The sequence below is a fragment of the Bison bison genome, unplaced genomic scaffold (genome assembly GCF_000754665.1).
Source record: "Bison bison bison isolate TAMUID 2011002044 unplaced genomic scaffold, Bison_UMD1.0 scf7180017864354, whole genome shotgun sequence".
In the NCBI taxonomy this organism is placed as follows: Eukaryota; Metazoa; Chordata; class Mammalia; order Artiodactyla; family Bovidae; genus Bison; species Bison bison.
This window is the reverse complement of record NW_011494926.1, coordinates 5,768,077-5,790,481: the sequence shown is the minus strand read 5'-3', so window position 1 is coordinate 5,790,481 and position 22,405 is coordinate 5,768,077. Positions and strand designations below refer to the sequence as shown.

General features: G+C 37.2%; 1 protein-coding gene across 2 annotated transcripts; it reads right to left on the bottom strand.

Annotated features, from left to right (window-relative positions):
- Positions 1-2,743: 2,743 nt before the first annotated feature.
- Positions 2,744-21,054, bottom strand: FBXL3 (F-box and leucine-rich repeat protein 3). Of its 2 annotated transcripts, none has more exons than XM_010855131.1 (5): positions 19,960-21,054; positions 17,887-18,238; positions 14,774-14,896; positions 11,262-11,433; positions 2,744-5,234 (listed from the first exon to the last, which is right to left on the bottom strand). In XM_010855131.1, exons 2-5 carry the CDS (start codon positions 18,235-18,237, stop codon positions 4,591-4,593), a joined length of 1,290 nt encoding a protein of 429 aa, XP_010853433.1. In that variant the 5' UTR covers position 18,238; positions 19,960-21,054; the 3' UTR covers positions 2,744-4,590. The 2 variants fall into 2 exon arrangements, with proteins under 2 accessions (XP_010853433.1, XP_010853434.1); XM_010855132.1 differs by having other exon boundaries at positions 19,995-21,054.
- Between the last annotated feature and the right edge of the window lie 1,351 nt (positions 21,055-22,405).

Here is a 22,405-nt window from a genome sequence, read left to right as displayed (position 1 = left end):
GAAGCACTGCACCATTATGCTGATGCCTGCTGCAGGGAGGGCGTCTTACCCACGTGGACGCAGAGAACTTGCTCTCACTGCCTCCATCCAGCCAACTCATGTTAATAGCATAAAACATTCCTCATTACTTTTGCCTCTAACCTGCTGGACGTCTTCAGAATACGTCATAAGAAAACTTGGATTTTGCACTATCACCACCTAGTGGCTAAAAGCAGGCAATGTCAGCTTCTACAGACGTCTCAGGAAAACTGCTCGGGGAAGCTGTTTTGGATTTCTAGAACCGCACTGGGGTAACAAGCAGAAACTCCTGTGCCAGGTTTGTGGTAACTGTAAATCACAGAACTTCGCTCCAGAGACAAATCAGCACATCCATACCTGGGACTTGAATGCAAGATTCTAAGTTACATTGCTTCCCTAGTGGCTCAGATGGTAAAGGATCTGCCAGCAATGCAGGAGACCCAGGTTCAATCCCTGGGTTGGGGAAGATGCCCTGGAGAAGGAAATAGCAACCCACTCCAGTATTCTTGCCTGGAGGATCCCATGGAGAAGCCTGGCAGGCTGCTTACAGTCCATGGGGTCTCAAAGAGTCAAACACGACTGAGCAACTAACACACACAAAAAGCATTCACAGTTTTTCTAAGAATACAAAGTGGACTACATCCAACAGATGTTGAAGCAGGAAGTGTGCTCTTTATTAGCACTCTTTGATGCTATTTCACTTTGTGGCTTTAAGATAGGGGGTTCTTTCACTACCAAAGGAAGATAAAGCACCTTTGAAGAGACTTTTCATCTAATGAACAAAAAATTTTTGCTTTACACTCTTTCTCAAATGTGAATAGGAGTATGTATATGGTACTCTTGTTTTTATAACTTTCTCTTTTTTGTTATACCTATACTATTTTATTTTCTGTATTTTGTTTGTTTGCTTTTTGTATTTATAAAATAATCTGCACATAATAGGAAAATCGGGAGATTTTGCTTTTCTTATTCTTCATGTATATTGTCTAGTAAGTCACTTGAGACTTTGGGATGTTTATAAACATAAAAAAGGCTGTATTTCTGCTCTCCTACACCTTTTTATCTGTGTAATGAGGTTTTAAAATAAGTTGTAGTTTTAAGTTTTTACTGCTCTTTATGGTCTAATTAAAAGTTTATAAGTTAAAAAAAAAATACAAAGTGAAGAAATTCTATGAAAGTGACATATGGACTCAGGTGACTGTAACACTGTACAGCATGCATGTTAAGTACTGCTGAAGAATTTATCAAACCTGCCAACTATGCTTAGAAGATGAAGGCTTTGAAGTAGAGATGATTCAGGAACAAGCTTTAAAAATGATTATCGGGAAACCAAAACACAAGCCAGGCAGGAATTTCCCAATTAAATTTTGCTGTCATCTGAACTACTATGTAACTTACATGTGATTTCTGTTTTTCTGTTGTAAACGTATAAAATTTTGTCTATGAAAAACCATTTAGTTGCAGTTTGAGTTATGTTACAGCTTTAGAATAAGTATATCCTCACTCGTTAATTCTGGCTCCATGTTAGGTAAGTATACCCACAAAGTGTCATCATTTATATCTGCAAGAGAATAGTCAGAAGGTGAAAATAAATATTTGAGACTTACAGAAGAGTAGCGTTCTCAAACCTCACACGTACTTTTCCCTAGTCACAGCAAATGAGTTGGCCAAAGTTTGGTTCCAGCATCTTCCTCATATTTACCCTTTATTGTCCAAATAGCACCGTGCTCCTCAAACCTTCTATATTTTCTATTTAAAACAAGACACTTAATCATATATTCTTTTACTGGACTGATTATTCTAAGGATAAGCTCTTAAGTCACTTTAGAGTAACAGGTTTTGTGTTCTTTTTTCATGTATCATATGATATGTCCTTTTTTTTTGTTTGTTTTTAAGGAAAGTTGGGTATCAGAAAGTGGGTAAATTTTTTCTGGCTGCTTGGTAACATTTAATTGGCTTCACAGATAAACTGGGCTGGAATCTATGGAAAGATAGGGTAGAGGTTGTGAAAAAAGTGTTAGTTGCAGTCATACCTGATTCTTTCCGACACCAAGGACTGGAGCCCATCAGGCTCCTCTGTCCATGGAATTCTCCAAGCAAGAATACTGCAGCAGGTAGCCATTTCCTTCTGCAGGGGATCTTCCTGATCCACAGATCAAACCAGGGTCTCCAGCATTGCAGGCAGATTCCTTACTGTCTAAGCCACCTGGGAAGCCCAGAGCTTATTTATAGCTTATTAAAGGACCTAGTTCAGGCCTGAGCCTTCTTCATACCAACCCTTCCCTTCTATCCTAAGATTTTCCATAAATATAAAAAATTCTTTGAAAGCAGTAAATTGATTTAATCTTCAGTCATGCCTGTTTTTTCCTGATAATATTGTTAGTGGCCCAGATTAAAGATTACCAAGGTAAACTGAAGTTATTTTATGAAAGTCATTAAGACAGGGATGAAAATAACATTGTTTAGAAAATATTCTGATTGTACAGATTTATGTAAAGACGTTTCTAAAAGTGCTAGCTGGTTTCAAGGATCCTAAGAATTCTATTTCTGAACAGTCTGTTTTATAAATGCTTATTCTCAGTGCCTAATCCTGTATCTTCAATTTAAAAACAAACCATCCTGTCATATACATTATTTAACATTATATCCATCAAATATGGATTTGAAACTAAAACCATAAATCTAACTTGTTTTAAAATCAGTTTTAAAAAACTAATAATACAACAGCATTAGTAACTATCTTTATTCTCAAATTGATAAAAGCATTTAACATATACTTTACCGTATAAACAAATTAAGTGCTATGCATTTTGCTTATAAAGTGACAAAAGTATTTCAAGCATTACGTAATTCAATTTGTACAAAAAGTACATTTCCAAAGAAAGCTTTGGTTAGTAGAACTGATTACATACTGTCAAATCCATTTCCCAAAGTTTTTCAAAGAAAAAAGCCTTATCCACTAACAGGTATTTCTTGTACAATCCAAGCTTTTTTACTGTTAAGGGAGGAATATATAATAATTGCTTTTAATTTCCATATCTAGATCAGCCTTTATTCTTCCATTTATATGTGGTCAGAATACCATCACTTTTGAAAGCACAAATTATGTAGAAAATCACTTTATTCTTAGGAAGGTAATCTATTTGAAAAATAGATTCATAAGACTTGGCTTCCATATCTACCAAGGTGCTTTCTAACTTTCAAGCACTGATAGATTGCATTGGGGGTAAATCACGTCTAATTTCCCCAGGAGGGAAATGGCTACCAGCACTAGTGCTCAGAATCAAAGTTGATATAATACCTAAAGACTAAATACAGCCCCAAACTTAGTATTTTTACAGTTTCTACAATGTATGGATTACCTTATTCATATGAAAGTAGTAAAAATGCTACCTAACTTAAATAATGTAAAATACCAGTGTAACCAAATTAATAATCACAAAACACATTTTTCTATTAAAATTTTCCAGTCCACTGAGCAGTATTTACTCAAAAATGTGATTATGAACTTAAATATATGCTCTTTTAAGTTTACTGTAGTTTATGCTGAACTGTACATTGGTGATCCTTTTGTAATTTTTGAAAATTCTACTTACATAACTATGTAATTTGAAAATGTAAAAATGAGCCATCACTAAAATTCACTGGAGACTAATATTCTTTCATGGAAACAATTTATAAACATTTTTAAGTTCTACCTTTATTTCAATTTGGTTTTTTGAAATACATAAGCTTCTCATTTCAATTATTGTATAATGCTTCAAAACTAGTTTAAACAAAGATAAACCCAAGAAGAACCGGTAAAGCATTCCTTACTTTACATATGATGCCCCAAGTGCCACATACGTGGTAATGTATCACAGAAAAGAACTGATAATAGTTTAGCAGATTATAGAGCAATCCTAAAAATTTACACAAAGCTAAACATTGCCTCCCTTCTAGTCCACTTATTTTCCTTTAATTTGATCTTGGCTCTATTTATTATCTTTCTGTAATAATCCCTGTGTGACATCAGTTTAAGTGTTCCAATTAACTATATATACCTCTTTAAATAGCTCTGCAACATTTTAGAACATTCAACCAATCTTTTTCATGAGATTCAATATATCCTACATTTTTCTCACAAAATGCTCTTTCCTGAGCTATATTAAACACCTTATAACAGGTGTATGTATAACTGAAGACCCTAAAATGTCAAGTTTACATTTTTAAAAAAATGCATAGAGAATATTTTGGAAAACTTATTAGTACTTCCTTATTAGATATTACAATGTATAGGATTTGTTTCCTTCAGACTATAAAATATTTAATCTTTATTACTGGTTATTTCAGATCTGAATCACTTTTTAATTATCTGAGATCTGATTGATATTAGAGAAATAGATTAAGTTTTCTGACCAAAACTGGGCCATGAGTCTTCCAAAATACAACCCTTATATACTCAACGAAGGTATCAAATTTCTGTGCCACAAAATAGAAGAACTGTATCAGACCTACCAGAAATAAACTTTTATTATAATACAGTATGTTAAAATTAAGGTGCTATTCATCATGCCCTAGGTCATCTGGCCTTTACCAAGTGGGCATCATGTCTGGAAACCACACTCTGCCAAGATGCTTAGACACTTCCCAGTGAATCTGCTCCAAACTATACTTTTGGTCAGGAATTAATACTTCTTCCATAATGGATAATTGTGACAGGCGGCCACCACACATCTTCACAAACTCAACAAAGGCACTACATGAGACTTCACATTCCCCTAGTCCAATAGCTGACAAATTTTTACAGCGTTCTGCAATGCGAATTAACTCTTCATCAAGCGGCCGTAATCCATTAGCACACACTACCAGTTCAACTAGTCTAGGGCATGTCATTCCCACACGGCCAAGCACATCTTTGCTTACTGATCTCCCAAAGTAAAGATGGGTGGCAGGTATTTCATACCGAAAGAATGGATCAAATTCCTCTTCATATAAAAAAAAATACATCACCAAGTTCACTTTGGGTGAATGTCTGATGAAAGCATCCCAGCTGCTCTTCTGAATGGTATGGAAGTGAATCTGTCCCGGATTCTCACTGACTACATCAATGCGCAAATGTTCTAATCGAACATGTTTTTCAGAAGATAAAGCAAGCAGTAATTCATCACTTAACAAGTGGTAATTCAGGGCCAGTTCACGTAAGCCATGACACTGATCAGCCACACACAGGATACCTTGAAAGAAAAAAGACCCAATTATTTTTTGTTCATCATCTGTTCGAAAATATAAGTACATGTCCTACAGTAAGATTTCACCACATTTGTTATACAACTTATAAAAGTTTAGGTGCACCGATTGAACCCGCAGAAAGTCATACACACAAATTTATTTGATCACTGAAGAGGCTAAAACATTTTCTGACATTCAAAAATCTAATAACGAAAAAAATAAGATAAAATCAGATATAATGACTCACATTAACAATATGAAATATCTGAGAAAATTTTTTAAAAAGATTTCCATCAAATGAGCAAACAGTTTAACTACTAATACAGGCTTGTCAAATTTCTAAGAAAAAAAAATACTGAGATATCACTAGATCAATGAAAAGAAAATTGCTCAGTTAACATTAATGGAAATATACATTATAATTTTTAAAGCTCTAACATTCTCAGAAAGCTCTTAACCATTCTTTAACTGGTTCCTTATACTTCAGGTGCTGTGCTTCAAAACTACTCAAAACCCTGAGCAGGAGCAGGTTTTACCAAAGGTTGGCTTCACATCTCTGAAGTGGCCTACTGTAATAACTCTGCCCCAAAGAGACACCCTTATACTACTTGATAAATGACTTGATAAATGACAAACTCAAGCCCTTTCGTTCCTGTGTTTAGAAACAAGGATAGGAAACAAAACACACAACGTATGATCTACTATTTATTGTACAAGTATGACATGTCAGGCTAGATATGTTATCCTACAAGTACCCCCCAAAAAATCTAGAAAAATAAGTATTTTTTCTATTTTAAAGTCGAGTCAGCTAGCTAAAGATAGCAAAGCTGGAATTCAAACAGACTGGGTGACTCCTAAGTGCATGTGCTCACCTACTGCCCAGAAAGTTGACAGAGGTCACCAGTAAGCCAAAGCTTTTACAAAGCAGTGGGAGGAGAATGTAGGCAGTGGAATCAGTGCAGTGATAAAGTGAATCACCAGTACAAGAGAGTCACCAGAGAGGGAGTAAAAGCCATCTGTGCTTCACTACTCAGCTGCCAAGCTTCTATTCTCCACAAGGTGTGTATATATACTCTGAAATAAACCCTGATCACCCAAGTTAATGTGAACACCTCTCTCTTCTTTGCAATCCCATAAAGCTCCATCTAAAAAGAAACACACAGGTAATGGTAAGCAAAATGCAAATGAAAGAAACTTTGAGGTATCCCTTAATAACTACTAAAACAGCTGTGACAGGCATGATTCTAAAAGTTGTCCTCAAGATGTCATGCTGTAACCTCTGAAAACTGTTCATGTGGTAACGGTGAGCACTCCCATGAGTATGTAGTGCTATAAATAGCACAGTTAGCTGTAAAATAAGATTAGCCAGGCGATCCTAATCTTATCACATGAACCCTATAAAAAGTTTCCTCTAGATGGCTGCAAAGAGGAAGTCAGATTCAGAGCCTCTGTGACTGAACAGAGAAACCCAAGCCATGCCTCCAGCTCTCACCTAAAGAACTGAGGTGCTAACAAAGAACTGCTAAATTTGCATTTGTTAAATATGCAGCAAGAGAAAACTAACACACAGTTACAAGTGTTTAAATCTTTAACAGAAAACAATGACAAAGATAAAACTGGTACATTATTACAATTCAATAATACAAATAACCTAATTACAACGTAAGCAAAGCATCCAGGTAGACCTCTCTCCAACGAAGATGTACAAACAGTCGATAAGCACAGGAAAAGACATCTGAGAATTCAAGAAAATACATATCAAACCACAGCAAGATACCAGTTTACATTCACTAGGACAGCCATCATCAAAGACAGACAATACATGTTGAAGAGGGGTCAAAAAGTTGGAGCCCTTAAACACTGCTAGTAGAAATGTAAAAGGACGCAGCTGCTTTGGAAAATGGTCCAGCAGTTTCTCAAATGCCTACACAGAGTTATGATATGATTCAGCAGTTCCAATCGTTATACACCCAAGAAAAATTAAATGATATGCCCATACAAAAACCTATATATAAATTTGCAGAGCAGCATTATTCATAATAATCAAAAGGTGTAAACCCAAATATCCATCAACTGATCAACAGAAAAATATGGTTATTATTCATATAGTGGAATATCATTTGGCAAGAAAAAGAAATGAAATATTATACATGCTACAATACGGATGAACCTTGAAAACGTAAGGCTAAGTGAAAGAAAGCCAGTCATAAAGGACCGCATATGATTCCATTTACATGAAATGTCCAGAAGAGACACATCTACAGAGACAGAAGTAGATCAGAGACTGCCTAGGACTGGCTGGGCTAACGTTTTGGAGGGTGACAGCTAAGTGGGACATGGGACGGTAGTGAAAGTGTTCTAAAACTGACTGAAGTGATGAACGCACTGTGAACTGTATCATACATGAATTATATTTCAATAAACTATTACACTGGTCGTGGGGTATAAATTCATCCAACTCATTTTGGAAAAAAACACAGCAAGAAACATTAAAAAAAAAAAAAATCTGAACTCTTTGACCTAGCTCTTCCACTTCTTTATTTAATTTGACCAAAGGAAGGAATTAACAGAAGTAAAACTATGTGCAAAATAGTTCATTTTTTTTAAATCAAAGGAAATAGTGGAAACAAGTTAAATATTCAACCATAAAAGAACTATGAGGCAAATGTTGGCCTATCAACAAGAAAGAAAACTAAGTAGCTAAAAGTTCATTAGTTCAGCTGGTAATTACTGAGTGTCTTAAATGTTAAGAACTGGTTTTAGGATGATAGAGAGTCAACAGGAACAAAACATCCTTATCCTAACAGAAAGCCAGCAGATAATTAAACAAGAACACTCTTCGAGTGTTAACAAGGAAATTAGGGAAGAATTTCCAGAACTATCACAGACCTACAGAATTAGAAGAATCAAGCAAAGGCAAAAGGCAAGTAGACAAGAGAAATTAATGGTTATTTCCTGTGCAAACACTCAGACATGGACAAAAACACAAACATTCTAAGAAATGAAGGGAACACAACACGTAATATGTAAATAAGAGAGTATGTCAAAGACTGAAACCCAATAGACAAGGACCAGATCATATGGGACACCCTGTCAGCCTCAGTAAGGAGTTTGGATCTTATGTAAAGCATAGTGAGAAGTTTTGAAGGAAACTGGAGGTTAAAAAAAAAAAAATCAAATTTCTATTTTAGAAAGATTACTCTGGCGCTACCGTGGAAATCAAATTAGAAAAGAGCAAGGCTCCAAGTTAGGAAATCAGTTAAGAGGGTACTCACAAGGGCACTCACTGAGCTAGATTAGAGATGAAGGAAGGCAGTGTTAATTTCAGCTGCTTAACAGAATACCACAGACTGAGTGGCTTAACAATAAACATTTATTTCTCCCATTTCTGGAAGCTGGAAGTCCAAGATCAAGGAGCCAGAAAGGCTGGGTTCTGCAAGGGCCAGAACTCTTTCTGGCTAATAGATGGCCATGTTCTTGCTGTGTCTTCACATGGCAGAAAGAGAGACCAGATATCTTTCCTATTCTTTCTTAGAAAAGCACTAATCCCAAAGAGTCTCCAAATAACTCCCAACCCACTTTCAGACACTATCACACTGGGGAGTAGGGCATCAACATGTGAACTGGGGCAGGAGGTGAGGAGAACAACACAAATTCAGTCCCCAGCACAGAGATTTAAAGCCTATTATCAGTGATGGAGTTGCCAGACCTCAGTGACTACAGGGATGTAAAAGTAAGGGTACAAGAATTCAAGGATGTCTATTAGGTCCCTGATAACGAAACAAGCAGTGCCATTCACTGAGATGGTAAAAAGGGAGATGTAAGAGACTTCAAAAAGGGGAAAGGACGATCATTAGTCTGACATACCACAGAGACAGTCTAGAGGCACTGAGTCATTGGCAGTTCAACACATAGCTTTGGAGTTCCAGAAACACTAAAGGAGGAGGCGTTAACATACATACAGAACATAACTGAAGCCGCTGATGAAGATGATACAGCCCGGGGTTTACAGAGTAAAATAACAAAGGGCCCAGTACAAAACACAGGGAGACACCAAAATTTAAGGAAGGAAAAGAGAAACTAGCAAAGGAAACAGAGTGGGAACAATCAGAGGAAGGAGGAAAATCACGAACTGTCATACAGAAGGATGATGCAAGGGGTGGGGGAAGCTCAGATGGGGGTAGATAAATGTATACTTACGGCTGATTCATGCTGTTACACAGCAGAAAGTAACAGCACCATAAAGCAATTATCCTCCAATTAAAATTTTTAAATAAACAAAAAGAACAGTCACTGGTGTCAAATGGTACTTAGAGGTCCGGCAACAGACAACTGTAAGGACTATATGAAATGGGAACAATTGTTTGATAAAAACTGAACTGAAAAACGTTCGGTGAAGAAAGCATAGAAAACAGTTCTTTAATTTCAATTTAGAGAAAGAAACCATCTAAACATGCAAAATATGAACAGAAAGAATACACACAAGTATTAAATTTAAAACTCTCTATGCTTATATTCTTAAAGAATACTATAGGAAAGCTCTCTCTTTACCAAACAACTAATCCAAATGCCATTCAAGCTTGGTAAGATCAAGCAAGCTTATACTATGAGAATTGACATATATATTTAATAAAAATAAACGAACATGGGATGTACCAGGATAAAGAGAATAATGAACTCACTTTCATGGAGAAACCAGAGACCCAAAGGCTCTCATACAGTGTGTAAGTACTACAGGTTACATTCAGAGTGCTCTGGAAACAGTAGGTGGGGGTTCTAAACCAGACAGGATTAAGAAAAAAGTGGAACACGTGAACTAAATTTTGAAGGCTGGACTGGAGTTAGCCAGATGAAGAAATGAAAAAAAGAAATTTGTTAAAGGTATTCCTCAGGGTACAGTATACTGACCAAACACATGTACAAAGAACTGTCATTATCTAGGACTCAAATAAAAGCTGCATCTGAGTAAAAAGCAGAGAGAGGTGAAGGTCAGGATACAAAGAACTTGGTACACTATGAAGCTATGGAGCATGGACCATACTCTCTGTACAGTGGACAGTAAAATGTGACTAAGATCACAATAAGAAGGAACTGCCAAAGCCCAATCTTCCTAACTTCTAATTATACTTAGGTTATCACCATCAGTGATAATCTAGAAGCGGCAAAAAAAAGCTAGGAAAACACCACAATACATAGACGTCACCATTCCCATCAACCAGACTCTCCATGTGGGAGACAAGGAAGGACAGGAAGTAATGTCCATCCGACAAGGAATCATTTTCTTAGGGGAAGGCCAGGCTTCAGTAACAGCAAGAAGAGGGGGAAGTATTCTGTTAAGAGATCAAAACAGATTTCCCAAATAACACAGCTGAAGGGTTGGGAGAGATGTCAGCAGTAGGAGGGCAAGTCAGGAGTGAAGCGTGAGACTAACACAAACTGTAGGTTTATAATCATTTTACAATACAAACCATATGGAATTTAAATGCTCTCAAACTGAATAATGTAATAATGCTTAAGTTATGCAAGAAAAGCTGGAAAGAGCTTAAATAATGCTACTCCTCCATTTGATGGGCTTTCAGCTCCAAAACTCAACTTTGGAAAAGGTTATCTTGCAAAATGTGAGGTGATGACTTCAGCACAACTCTTTTCTATGTCATGAAATGAAAAGCATTTGTGAGACTGCTATGACTCAAAACTACCCTGTTAGCTCAACCACGATTTGAGAAAAGTCTACTTCACCAAAATGGCCATCTCAGGCCGACCTCATACCGTCCCTTCCTTTTATTTTTTTAATTTATACATTTTCTGGCACAGGTTGGACACGAACTGCCAAAGGAGATTAGAAAAGGTGAAAGTAAGTGTCTAGGTTAGGAATGCTACAGAATTTACACTACTGTTTACATCAAAAATATTATGCAATACAGAGGAAATAAATCCTATGAACCCACCTTCAAGGTCAGTAATTATGAATGCTCCTTAATTTGATAAACACAATACATTTTACTAAAATATCTGGCAAAACACCACCGCACCTGCTGGAGAGACATGAGGGCAGCTGCTCATTTTCAGCAGCTTGAGCGTATCGCTGTTGTTGGCCACGAGGACTTTGAGCGAGGGGTCATCTACTGGCGTGTCGTCTATCTTCAGCGAGGACAAGGATTTGGAGTTTACAAACACAACCGTCAGTGCAGAGATAAAGTGAGACTGAAAAACAAAAACAATGAAAACACTGCTTCAGTTTTTACAAACAGAGACTTGAAGGGTCTTCATATAATACATACATAGTTCATCTGAACCCTGATGATGCATTTGTAACTGTTTTGGGGTAGCAGCAGCCCCTCCCTCTGTTGAGGGAATATGGTAGCAATATGGTAGAGAGGGGTGATCTCCTGTCATCTTTGTAAAGGGCCTTTTTATTTAGGGAAAAAAAGATTTCAAGCCTCAGGACAGGTGTCTCTGAATCACAAGTCACTGGTCAGTAAACAGAGGAACTGTGGAACCCTGAATGAGAAAGCCTCTCAGACACTTCACATCACCTTCTCTGGAAACCCTGCTCCAGTGTATTTAACACCAAACGGCATTCTTTTTTGGTGACAGTAATGACCATTAAAATAGTAACAGCTATTAGCATAATCATTAAAAATTAAAGTCAATGAACTTAGAAGCTATATAAGACTTATTTAGAATATGGAAGCTCACATAAAACTTGATTCTAAAATAATAAAAATCATAACTAAGTAAAAATTCCAAATTTAAAATTCCTTTAAATATGTTAAATTATACTACTGTCAAAGCTATTTTAAGGTATTTTAAATACATATGTACCAATTAATAATCTATACTTTATTATGTAATACTCTATATAATAATTATAATATCCTGTTGGACACAGAATCTGACCTAAAGGAACCACTGTAGGGAAACCAGAATTAAAGCACAAAGTATGGGACTCTGAATCAGAGCTAATAAGCCATATCCAATGGACTCACTACATCAGAGAAAGAGATAAGGGCAGGCTAGTAGCCAAGAAAGTACAAGAAACATTATCTTCTTGGTCACATTTCCTAAATTACTTTTTCCTATTGTGGTTAAATAACAATTTAAATTTTGATTAAGTAGCTGTTCAACAACTTAAATGTTAACGTCTTTCTCCTAACTGGATTTCCCTATCAAATTCAACTGTATCTTCTACGATCGCATGACATTAGTATATGCATGACTCCATCTCTGCCTTCCTTTTTCCCCACTTCCCTCAGAGTTAGCTCTGGTCAAATACGCTTCTTTCATGATCTCTTCGGTTCTCTCAGGATTTCCAAGATGTATCAACAGCCTATTTCAATCTTCTACAAAAGCCATTAACAGGAAAAGAAAGAAAAGAGCATAAGCACCCTATGCTTACTGAATGAGGAAGCAAGCAGTCCAGACGCACCCCCAGTTCCCCAAACCAAAATGACAGGAAAGTACAATATTAGTACTAGATATGCATAGTGACCATCCTGAGTAATGAGAAAAAAGGAAATTATATCCAACATACCTTATAGCATGGTATAGCCTATATATACCGTATGTTTATAGCTTTCTAACTACAGTATGTAATAGAAAAACCAATTCAGATGATTTCACTTCCCATATGAAGCTTAAACAAGGCACTACTATACCATGTAACTCGGTGCCTCTTAAGAGTGAGGGCCTTGCATCATTGTAATCAGAACCACCTGGACTGCTCTTAAGAAAAAGAAATTTGGGACTAGGAATACCCAAAGTTTAGAAGTTTCAAAGATGATTGGTATGCATATTCAATTTGAGAACCACATGACTGAACTCATGTCCTCAGAATCTGAAAATGTTGATACAAGCTGACTCTCGCCCACTTCCCTTATTTCACATGAGGAAATAATTTATCTCAAATGTACCTTATTGAGACTTTGAAATCAACCTGTGATACATCTGTTACTGACATTCTATTGAACAACCTGGGTTATAATATACATTCAAGCTAGTAACACAAACATAACTCAGATAATGCGGGAGTCGGTTCTGGATCACCACAACAAAGCTACTATTACAATAAAGCAAGTCACACAAGTTTTGTTTCCCACTTCATATAAAAGTAATGTTTACACTATGCTATAGTCTATTAAGTGTAAACAGGATTACATTTTAAAAACAATGTATATTCTTTATTAAAAAATACTTTATTGCTACAATATGCTATCACCTAAGTCTTCATCAAGTTGTAATCTTTTTGCAATAGTAATGTCAAAGATCACTGATCATAGATTACCATAACAAATAATAATGAAAAAGTCTGAAATACTTCAAGAATTACCCAAATGTGACACAGAGACATGAAGTGAGAAAATGCTGTTGGAAAAATGACATCAATAGACTTGTTTGACACAGGGTTGCCACAAATCTTCAATTTGTAAAAAACACATTATCTGTGTAGTGCTGCAATAAAAAGAGGTGTATGTCTTCCTGAATTATCCTAGTAAATTCAACGATTAGGTGTTTAAAGAGGTGTCTATATTTTAGCTTGTGGTGTACTCTGATAAAACCTTATGATTTACTGCTGGATACTAACCTACAGAATATGAGCTGACATACACAGGGACTTCATTAGTTGCCCTTCTGAAAATGCACACTTATTTTTCTATTTTAAGACAATAATTATTAGAGAAAGAGACTATTTCTAATTACATGCAGGAGCAAGTTAGAACATATATGTGAATATACAATTTATTATGAATATAAATTTCACCAAAAAAAGTTTTAAATAAAATCTGTAAATTAATCCTGCTGCTACTGCTAAGTCACTTCAGTTGTGTCCAACTCTGTGCGACCCCAGAGACGGCAGCCCACCAGGCTCCTCCATCCCTGGGATTCTCCAGGCAAGAACACTGGAGTGGGTTGCCATTTCCTTCTCTAATGCATGAAGTGAAAAGTGAAAGTGAAGTTGCTCAGTCGTGTCTGACTCTTCGCGACCCCATGGACTGCAGCCTACCAGGTTCCTCCGTCCACGGGATTTTCCAGGCCAAGAGTACTGGAGTGGGGTGCCATCACCTTCTCCAAAATTAATCCTAACTGTACTAATATTAACTGTGCTCAAGAAGCAATCTTTACACAATCAACAAAAGATTTTCTAAGAGAGCTCCATCTGCTCTTAATACTGGCACTACTTTTCTTTCATTATAATCTCACCAATCTGCTCTGAAAGTCCAAAAAAGAGCATCTATTGATATATGTCTCTTTTCTTCTAACATGCTTATATCTCAGTTTTACTTAGTCTATTTCAGTATTTCATATAGAATCCTCTGCAAATTCAATCACTTTTTAACATTACCCAAAAAGAAGCACAAAGTGATTCAAAAACAGGAAAAAAAAAAATCATTTAAGACTTAACATTCTAAATAGTAACTGGTTTTTCAATATACACACACCACTTTTCTTATATTCCCACTATAAATGCAAGAAATGGGTAGAGTTTCCCTGGATTTCTCAATAAAAATTAAAACAAAAAAACAAAAAACAAAACAGCAGATACCTTTGGTAAATCCATAAAGCTTGGCCGAGCAGTTGAAATAAGTCCAAGTGTTTTTAAAGAGCAGTTCACAAGTTGTGATAATATATCACAAGCTGCTTCAGCTGATTCTTTGCTGCTGTCCACCTGAGAAAAGAAACATTCTTTACACATGAATATGGTCACATTTCTCTGTGTACATTTTAACTTTACAAAAGCAAGAAATACAGTTATTAGTTTACTGCATTATAATTTAAAGAATTAATATTTATCCTTTCAATCATCTACCCTCACATACAATGTCAGCCTTTTCTGAATCCCCCTGAAAAATTATAAGGGCAACTGTCAAGACTTAACTTTGACCGTGATAAGATACTTACTTAATATTAAAAGCACTTAGCCATTAAGTTGATTTATTCCAAATGGACTGTAAAACCTAGTGTAAACATAAATTTATAATCTTTGAAAAATAATTATATATTTGGTAGTGGATCATATCATACATGTAAATACAGTGCCAACAGTACAAATGCTTTAAACCAAACTGAATGAGTATTTACTCAAGAGACTCAGGTAAATCACAACCTGGGATTCATCATTAATGTTATTAATTGAAACATGAATGTGAAGTAAAATAAGAGTCTCCAATTAATCAAACATGAAAACCTGAACCAAACGAGAAGTGCCCATACACTGCGACCATATACTCTTCTGCACAGACCTTTCCTGAAGGGGAAGGGAAACATGACCAAAAAGCTCCTTAAGGACAGAAGGAGCTCTTCTTTCAAAAAAGGAGTTGTCCCCCAGGCTATAAAGCACCTTAAACAGTGTAGTTAAAAGTAACATCATTTAATTTCCAGATTGATGTACCTTACCTTAACCCAAAAATATTCTGAAGATCCTGCTGTAAAACTGATGCACCGATTTACATTACAGTTTCAGAGCTATTTTTATTCTTTGGCTAAGTTTCTTTATATCAGTGGTTCTTTTGAGAACTGCTGTGGTCCTGAACCAATAGCAACAACATCATCAGGGAACCTGTTAGAAATGCACACTCTCATGCCCAATCCAGACTACATGAATCAGAAACAGGGATGGGGGTGGGGAGGAACCCAGCAATCCTTGTCTTAAGAAGTACTCCAGGCATTTCTGATGCACATAAAGTTTGAGAACCATGATTTTACATTAATAACTCTGACTACAAGATTCTTTGGCCTACAGTCAGTGATGAATTAAACACAAATATTATCAGGAGAGCTCAGAAGGATCTTGGGGTGTGTTTTTGGAAATCAGAAATTTCCTCAGAAAAATAAACAATCCCCCCCTCCCAAAATGCTTAAACTTATAGGAGAAATGATTTTGTGATGGTTATACAAGTTGGATACAGTTGAGCTGTGCCACAGGGTAACACTGAAACAGCCAATCCACTGGATGGAATTGGTCTTTAGACCTAGGAGATTAATGTTATACTCATCTTGTTATAGGATTTACCGTAAGAACACTTTTAGACAATTCAAAGATGACTGAAACCAAGGAGAAGGCTCTTCAAGTTTCCTCATGGGCAGGCAAGAAAGGGACAACACATGAGGAGTTCCTGGATTTTTGTCTGTTCTATCCTCCCACCGTTCCCCCAGCCTTGCCCTCAGCTAGGGTTGAGACACAACATCCAAGTCATCCAGTTAAGCATTAGATATCCCAAATAATGCAAGAAGGAGGAAATGGCAACCCACTCCAGTATCCTTGCCTGGAAAATCCCATGGACACAGGAGCCTCGTAGGCTACCATCCATGGTGTCACAGTCAGACCCGACTGAGCGACTTTACTTACTTATTTAAATAATGCAAGGGATATTTGCACTGACAGTTAGCCACAGATTACCTGACACCCACTAGGCATCCCTTATTTTTACTCGCTAAACCTAGCAATCCTTCACTCTGTGGCCTAAGTGTCTTTGTGCAGTTTTCTGGAAAGACAGCCATAAGACACCCACCGATTCCCAACATCAGGCCTCTCCTCCTGTGACACACATGAGGGAACACACACACAATCTCCAGCTGAAACAGAACGGCAGTCTTGGGAGCAGACAAGACTTTAGTTTTGGCAAGGATCTCTGGCTTAAGAATCACTGCAATATCTGGGTTTAACTTGACCTGTTTTAACATCAGCTGCGTACGGCAAATCAGGTATTCATGTGTTACTCAACAGTAATTACAGGATGTGTTAAGGATTTAGTGAACATATCCATGTTTCATTATTCATCCCCAGAACAAAACATGACAAGCCTGCTCACACACACCCCTGTGATTCTTTAAACCACTCTGAACCTCTCAAAAAGCAGCCTCACTTCATTTATCTCATTACTGCCTAACTTCCAGTATGTCCCTGCTGGCAAAGAAAAGAATAGTTCTCTTTGTCATCTTTCATGTACCTTGTTCTATTTCTCTCTAAAATATATTCATCTAAACTTTTTATATAGAGTTTCTATATCTCCTTTCTCTTTAAGGAACTCCAATCACAAAGCCATTAATAAACAAAACTCACTTTATTTTATTAAATTAAAGCTTTAATAAAAATCTCTACATCTAATATATATTTCTTTTGGCTCAAATTTGTTCATAATAATTCAATGTGACAGTTTAAGTATATGATTTATCTTTATTTAATGGTTGCTTCTGTTTTCAAGAAATTATGAAAATAATTTAAATTATTAAGATTTACAATAAAATGGAATAATTTAGCTCAATAGTTATTTGTGACAGCCTCTAAAGTACACAGTTACTCTAAATCTTTAAGCACGTTGCCTAGAAAGGCAATAGTTTAAAAACAAGGGAAAATGTATCAGTTTAGGACACAAAAGCCACTGCATGCGTACATACTAAGTCGCTTCAGTCATGTCCGACTCTGATAAACCATGGACCAGAGCCCTCCAGGCTCCTCTGTCCATGGGATTCTCCAGGCAAGAATACTGGAGTGTGTTGCCATGCCCTCCTCCAGGGGATCTTCCCAACCCAGGGATCGAACCTGCGTCTGTCTCCTGCATTGGCAGGTGGGTTCTTTACCACTAGCGCCAACTGGGAAGCCCCCACAAAAGCCACTAAATACACTTTATTTTTAAAAAGAAGGATTTAAAGTATTACCTTGAAGCTGACGTATTGTAGATGATTTGAATGTCTTTTAATAATCTGTTTGATCAGCTCTGGATGTGTAGCTTTCAAATAAGATGTAGCTGGCTGATTCAGTTCAAATTCAAAACATCTCCACAAGTCAGGCATGTGAAATACCTGGTTCCAGTTGCGGCAAACTTGTGAAGCATGAGCCCGGTCAAGAAGAGGCAAATACTTAAATACTTGGAGAACAATGTCCTGAAGGAGATTACCCCAATCACAAGTCTGAGAATGCTCACTTGCAGTCCGCAGTCTCTTGGATTTCTCGGCAATATCTTCTTCTGATGAATCATGGCCACTATCTCTTCCTCCTCCTCGTTTCATCCTATTCAGAAAAAAATTCATCATTCTTTTTTTATACGTAACTTTTCAATAGACACAAATCCAAAATTCATTCTTCTGTCGCTGAGATATGTGTACATGTGCCTACAAATACAAACATAAACATGCAGGAGAACTGGACCAGACACTCAAGGAGAAGAACGTCAAAGCAAAATATAATTAAAAAAACACCAGTAGAGACGAACTGTTATTTCACAACCTTACATCTTTGGCAGTTGCTTTTAAGCATGTGTATTTGCACTGTACTATGTGGGGAAGAAGTTTATCATAGCTTTGAAACCAAACCATGCATTTATATTTTCAAAGTTGTAGTCAACTATTAAGAAATACAAAAGAGAACCTACAGGGACATTTCCTCAAGATTTCTTAGAAGTCATCTAAGGATACCTACTATATCTGAGTTTCTGAATTCATGGCAGCCAGAGCCATAGGAACGTTCAGAAAGGATCTGAACGAAGTCACTGACAGATCTTTCCACAGTGAGTACCTGTCATGTGTGTTACTGCCAGACCCAGACTTTGCCTAAAACGAGCAAACTCATCTCTACTGTACAAATCTGCTCTGGAATGTGGCTGCTTCCTCCAACACTTCACTAGCTGTTGCAATGTTTTATCCAAGTTGCATTTCTGAATGACAACTGAGTGTTTATTCTATGTATTGGTACTGCCCTCATTCCACTTGGATCTGGTGTTGCTGTACAACAGGAACAGAATTTCCAGGCAAGAATACTGGAGTGGGTTGCCATTTCCTTCTCCAGGGGATCTTCCCAACCCAGGGATTGAACCGGGGTCTCCCGCATTGCGAGCGGATTCTTTACCATCTGAGCCACTATTTCACTGCGTAAAATCGTAGTGTGAGTAAGGAGACTGGGTTCTGGAATCGAGCTCCCTGGCTCTCCCTCTCATTGTTTATGTGGCTATTAACAAATTACTTGACCTTCCTGGGCTTCAATTTGTAAAATGGGGATAACAGAAACACACTGGCATCTTGTGAGGAATTAAACAGTACTAGGGCTTTTGAACGGAGAAGGCAATGGCAGCCCACTCCAGTACTCTTGCCTGGAAAATCCCATGGACGGAGGAGCCTGGTGGGCTACAGTCCATGGGGTCGCTAAGAGTCGGACACGACTGAGCGTCTTCACTTTCACTTTTCACTCTCATGCCTTGGAGAAGGAAATGGCAACCCACTCCAGTGTTCTTGCCTGGAGAATCCCAGGGACGGGGGAGCCTGGTGGGCTGCCGTCTATGGGGTCCCACAGAGTCGGACATGACTGAATCGACTTAGCAGCAGCAGCAGCAGGGCTTTTGAATGGAGACATCGATGGCTGCTGAACTCAGGTATAGGAAAGTAGTCTTGTATTAAAAACATTAAAGTAGAAACAGAGGTTCAAGCCAGAAGGCAAACAGTGATCCTAAATTTATTTTAATATGAAGTGTATATGAGAATGTGTGAGAACACAAGCTCATGTATGAGAAAAACACATTGGAAATAGATTACCACATTAATATAGTAACTGTAATAGTGGGACTGTATAATGTTATATTCATAATTGTGGCATAACAACTGTAGTGGGATTACATAATGAATTTTCTTTGCCAATATGCTTTGTTAAACTTTACACATGCCTGTTAATATCAATGAATTACATTGCAATCAGATAAAAGGTCTTGTTTTATCTGGAAATTTAAGTACTGAAGGTTCTACCTAAATGAGGGCAACTGCAGTCCACTCACTGGTACCTCTATTTAGTTCAGAGCCTGCGATTCTTTTGTCTCTAGAGAGCAGTTTCTGGCAGGTACAGTTTGGATTTAGAGTCACAGCTTTTTCACACAGGATGGCTTGTAGCTCCAACTCCCTGCTCCTGGCATATCAGCACGTCAGAATTCTGATTCCTGTGTGGGACAAACATACGCGTGCATGGCTCTCAACCAAATACATCTCTGCAGACTCTTTCTTTCCAGTAGCCAGCTAAAACTCTGAAGGAGGACTGGGCGCAGACGACCCTGGCTCTCATGCCATTAAGACCAGTCCAGGAAGTCTTAGGACATGTGCAATAAACTGCCTAATCCCATTACTCCTACTTTCAACTATACATTAAGTGAAATAAATGATGTATATTATCCTGTGCAGAGGGAGAGAAAGGGAAAACAAAAAATGAGAGGTGACAGCAAGAGGCTAGTTTTATGGAAGACTAAAACTTAAATGTGGAACGAAGAATACGTTTTTCAATATGTTTAGAGAAGAGATGTATAATCTATAATGTCATCTTTAGTATTAAAACAAAAAATACTCTCCTATGAATAATGTCTCACTAAAGGTTGAGATAACACTGTCATTATGACCCATTTTTCCGCTTTAACTTATCCTGAAGGCGTACTTTAATTTTAGCATACAAAATTTGGGTCAAAGAACAAAGAGTTTGCTACCCAGGGTTTATAATTTCTCTTCTGACTACCTAAAACTACTCAGCATTTTGAGATACTGAGATTCAAAAAAGAATGAAGTTATTTTTATAATTTCTACCGCTCACTACAGAATGTTGATCTTCTATTCCTGGAGAAAAGTCTTCTAAAACCAGAACTATTCAATTTAAAGATGGAATGATTCATACGGATACATAAACAAAAATAAAACGACGACCTTATTTACACAATTATCTTTGCTAATACACTGCTGATTCTAACAACAAATACTTTCTTTTGTCTATTGCATCCTTGTTTTAAATAAAAGTATATTTCAATGTTTTTCCAAATGGAGTACAAAACAAAAGCTGACATATTAAAAAGAGGGCTTCCCTAGTGGCTCAGTGGTAAAAAAAAAAAAAAAAAAATCCACCTGCCGCTGCAGGAGATGTGGGTTTAATCCTTGGTCAGGAAGATACCCTGGCAAAGGAGATGGCAACCCACTCCAGTATTCTTGCCTGGGAAATCCCATGGACAGAGACTGCAGTTCACTGGGTCGAAAAGAGCAGGACATGACTTAGCAATTAAACAACAGTCTCTAGCTGAACTAAAGTCTTTAAACTGTCATATCTGACTACCATAGTATGTCAGAATTACAGTATATAAAGCAACACCAAAAATTTAAGGCCAAATGCCAATACAAATGTTTCTGTATTACCCTCATTTACGAGTAAAAACATCAGATCATAGTGGGCACCTAAGAAAAAATTTTAATATCAAATCTTTTCCAAGACAATTCATGCAAAAATTTGTACTGCCTTCAAAAGTATTTTATTAAATCTATTTACACATGAAGCTGTGCTATAAAGACAGGTAAACAACTTAAAGCATCTAACAGTCTGCAAAGAATTTACGTCACTGATCGACTTCTTACTTGAGTGAAAGTGAAAATCCCTCTCACACTAGAACTTGAGTGCAGAGAAGATGCATGATCAACCTCTCCTAGATTTAGGAGAGCACCCAAACTAGGCCGCTTCATGACTCTGGCAGTTCACTTCAAAATGCGACTTTTTCAGGCCCCCCAAAATCAATGCAACTTGGGCCACTAAAAGCATTCGGTGAGACTGATACTCCTGTGGAGCATCAAAAAACAAAGGAATGACGAAAGACTCCATCCTGATTGAGCAGCACAGAGAATTATGGTATTAACTCTTCACATTTCCATACGCTCTGAAAGGAGCAGTCACTTTGCTCATCAGATGAAGAGCCTAAGAGAACACTTGGCTATGTGCCCTTCATTGTTTTTTTAGTACACTGCGATCATAGTAATTTTAAAAGCTCATTTGTATTTAGCTCTAAAAAGCCTATTTTGCCAACACATTTCCTTTCCATTTATGCTCTGCTTTTGACTAATACCAAAAATGACATGCATTCTTCGGCTGGAATACAAAGACTGAAAGGGTGCAAATAGTCTGACTCTCAGAACTAGATGGTATTAGAGAGTGGGGTGGTGAAAACTGGTTCACCGATCATTTGTAGATACTGGGAGTTGGTGGCATTTTTATAAAGATTTCAGGAGAAGAAAAAAAGATTCTGAAAGATCTGAGAGATATTGGACATGTTCAGCAACGAAATAACTGCTTATCTCTAAGCACAGCGATGCAGGCCAATCACATAATAGGCTTTTTCCTGATCCCTGTCTGCAATTCCACCTAAAAGAGCTACTCTCGCTCAAAGCAGGGGCAAAA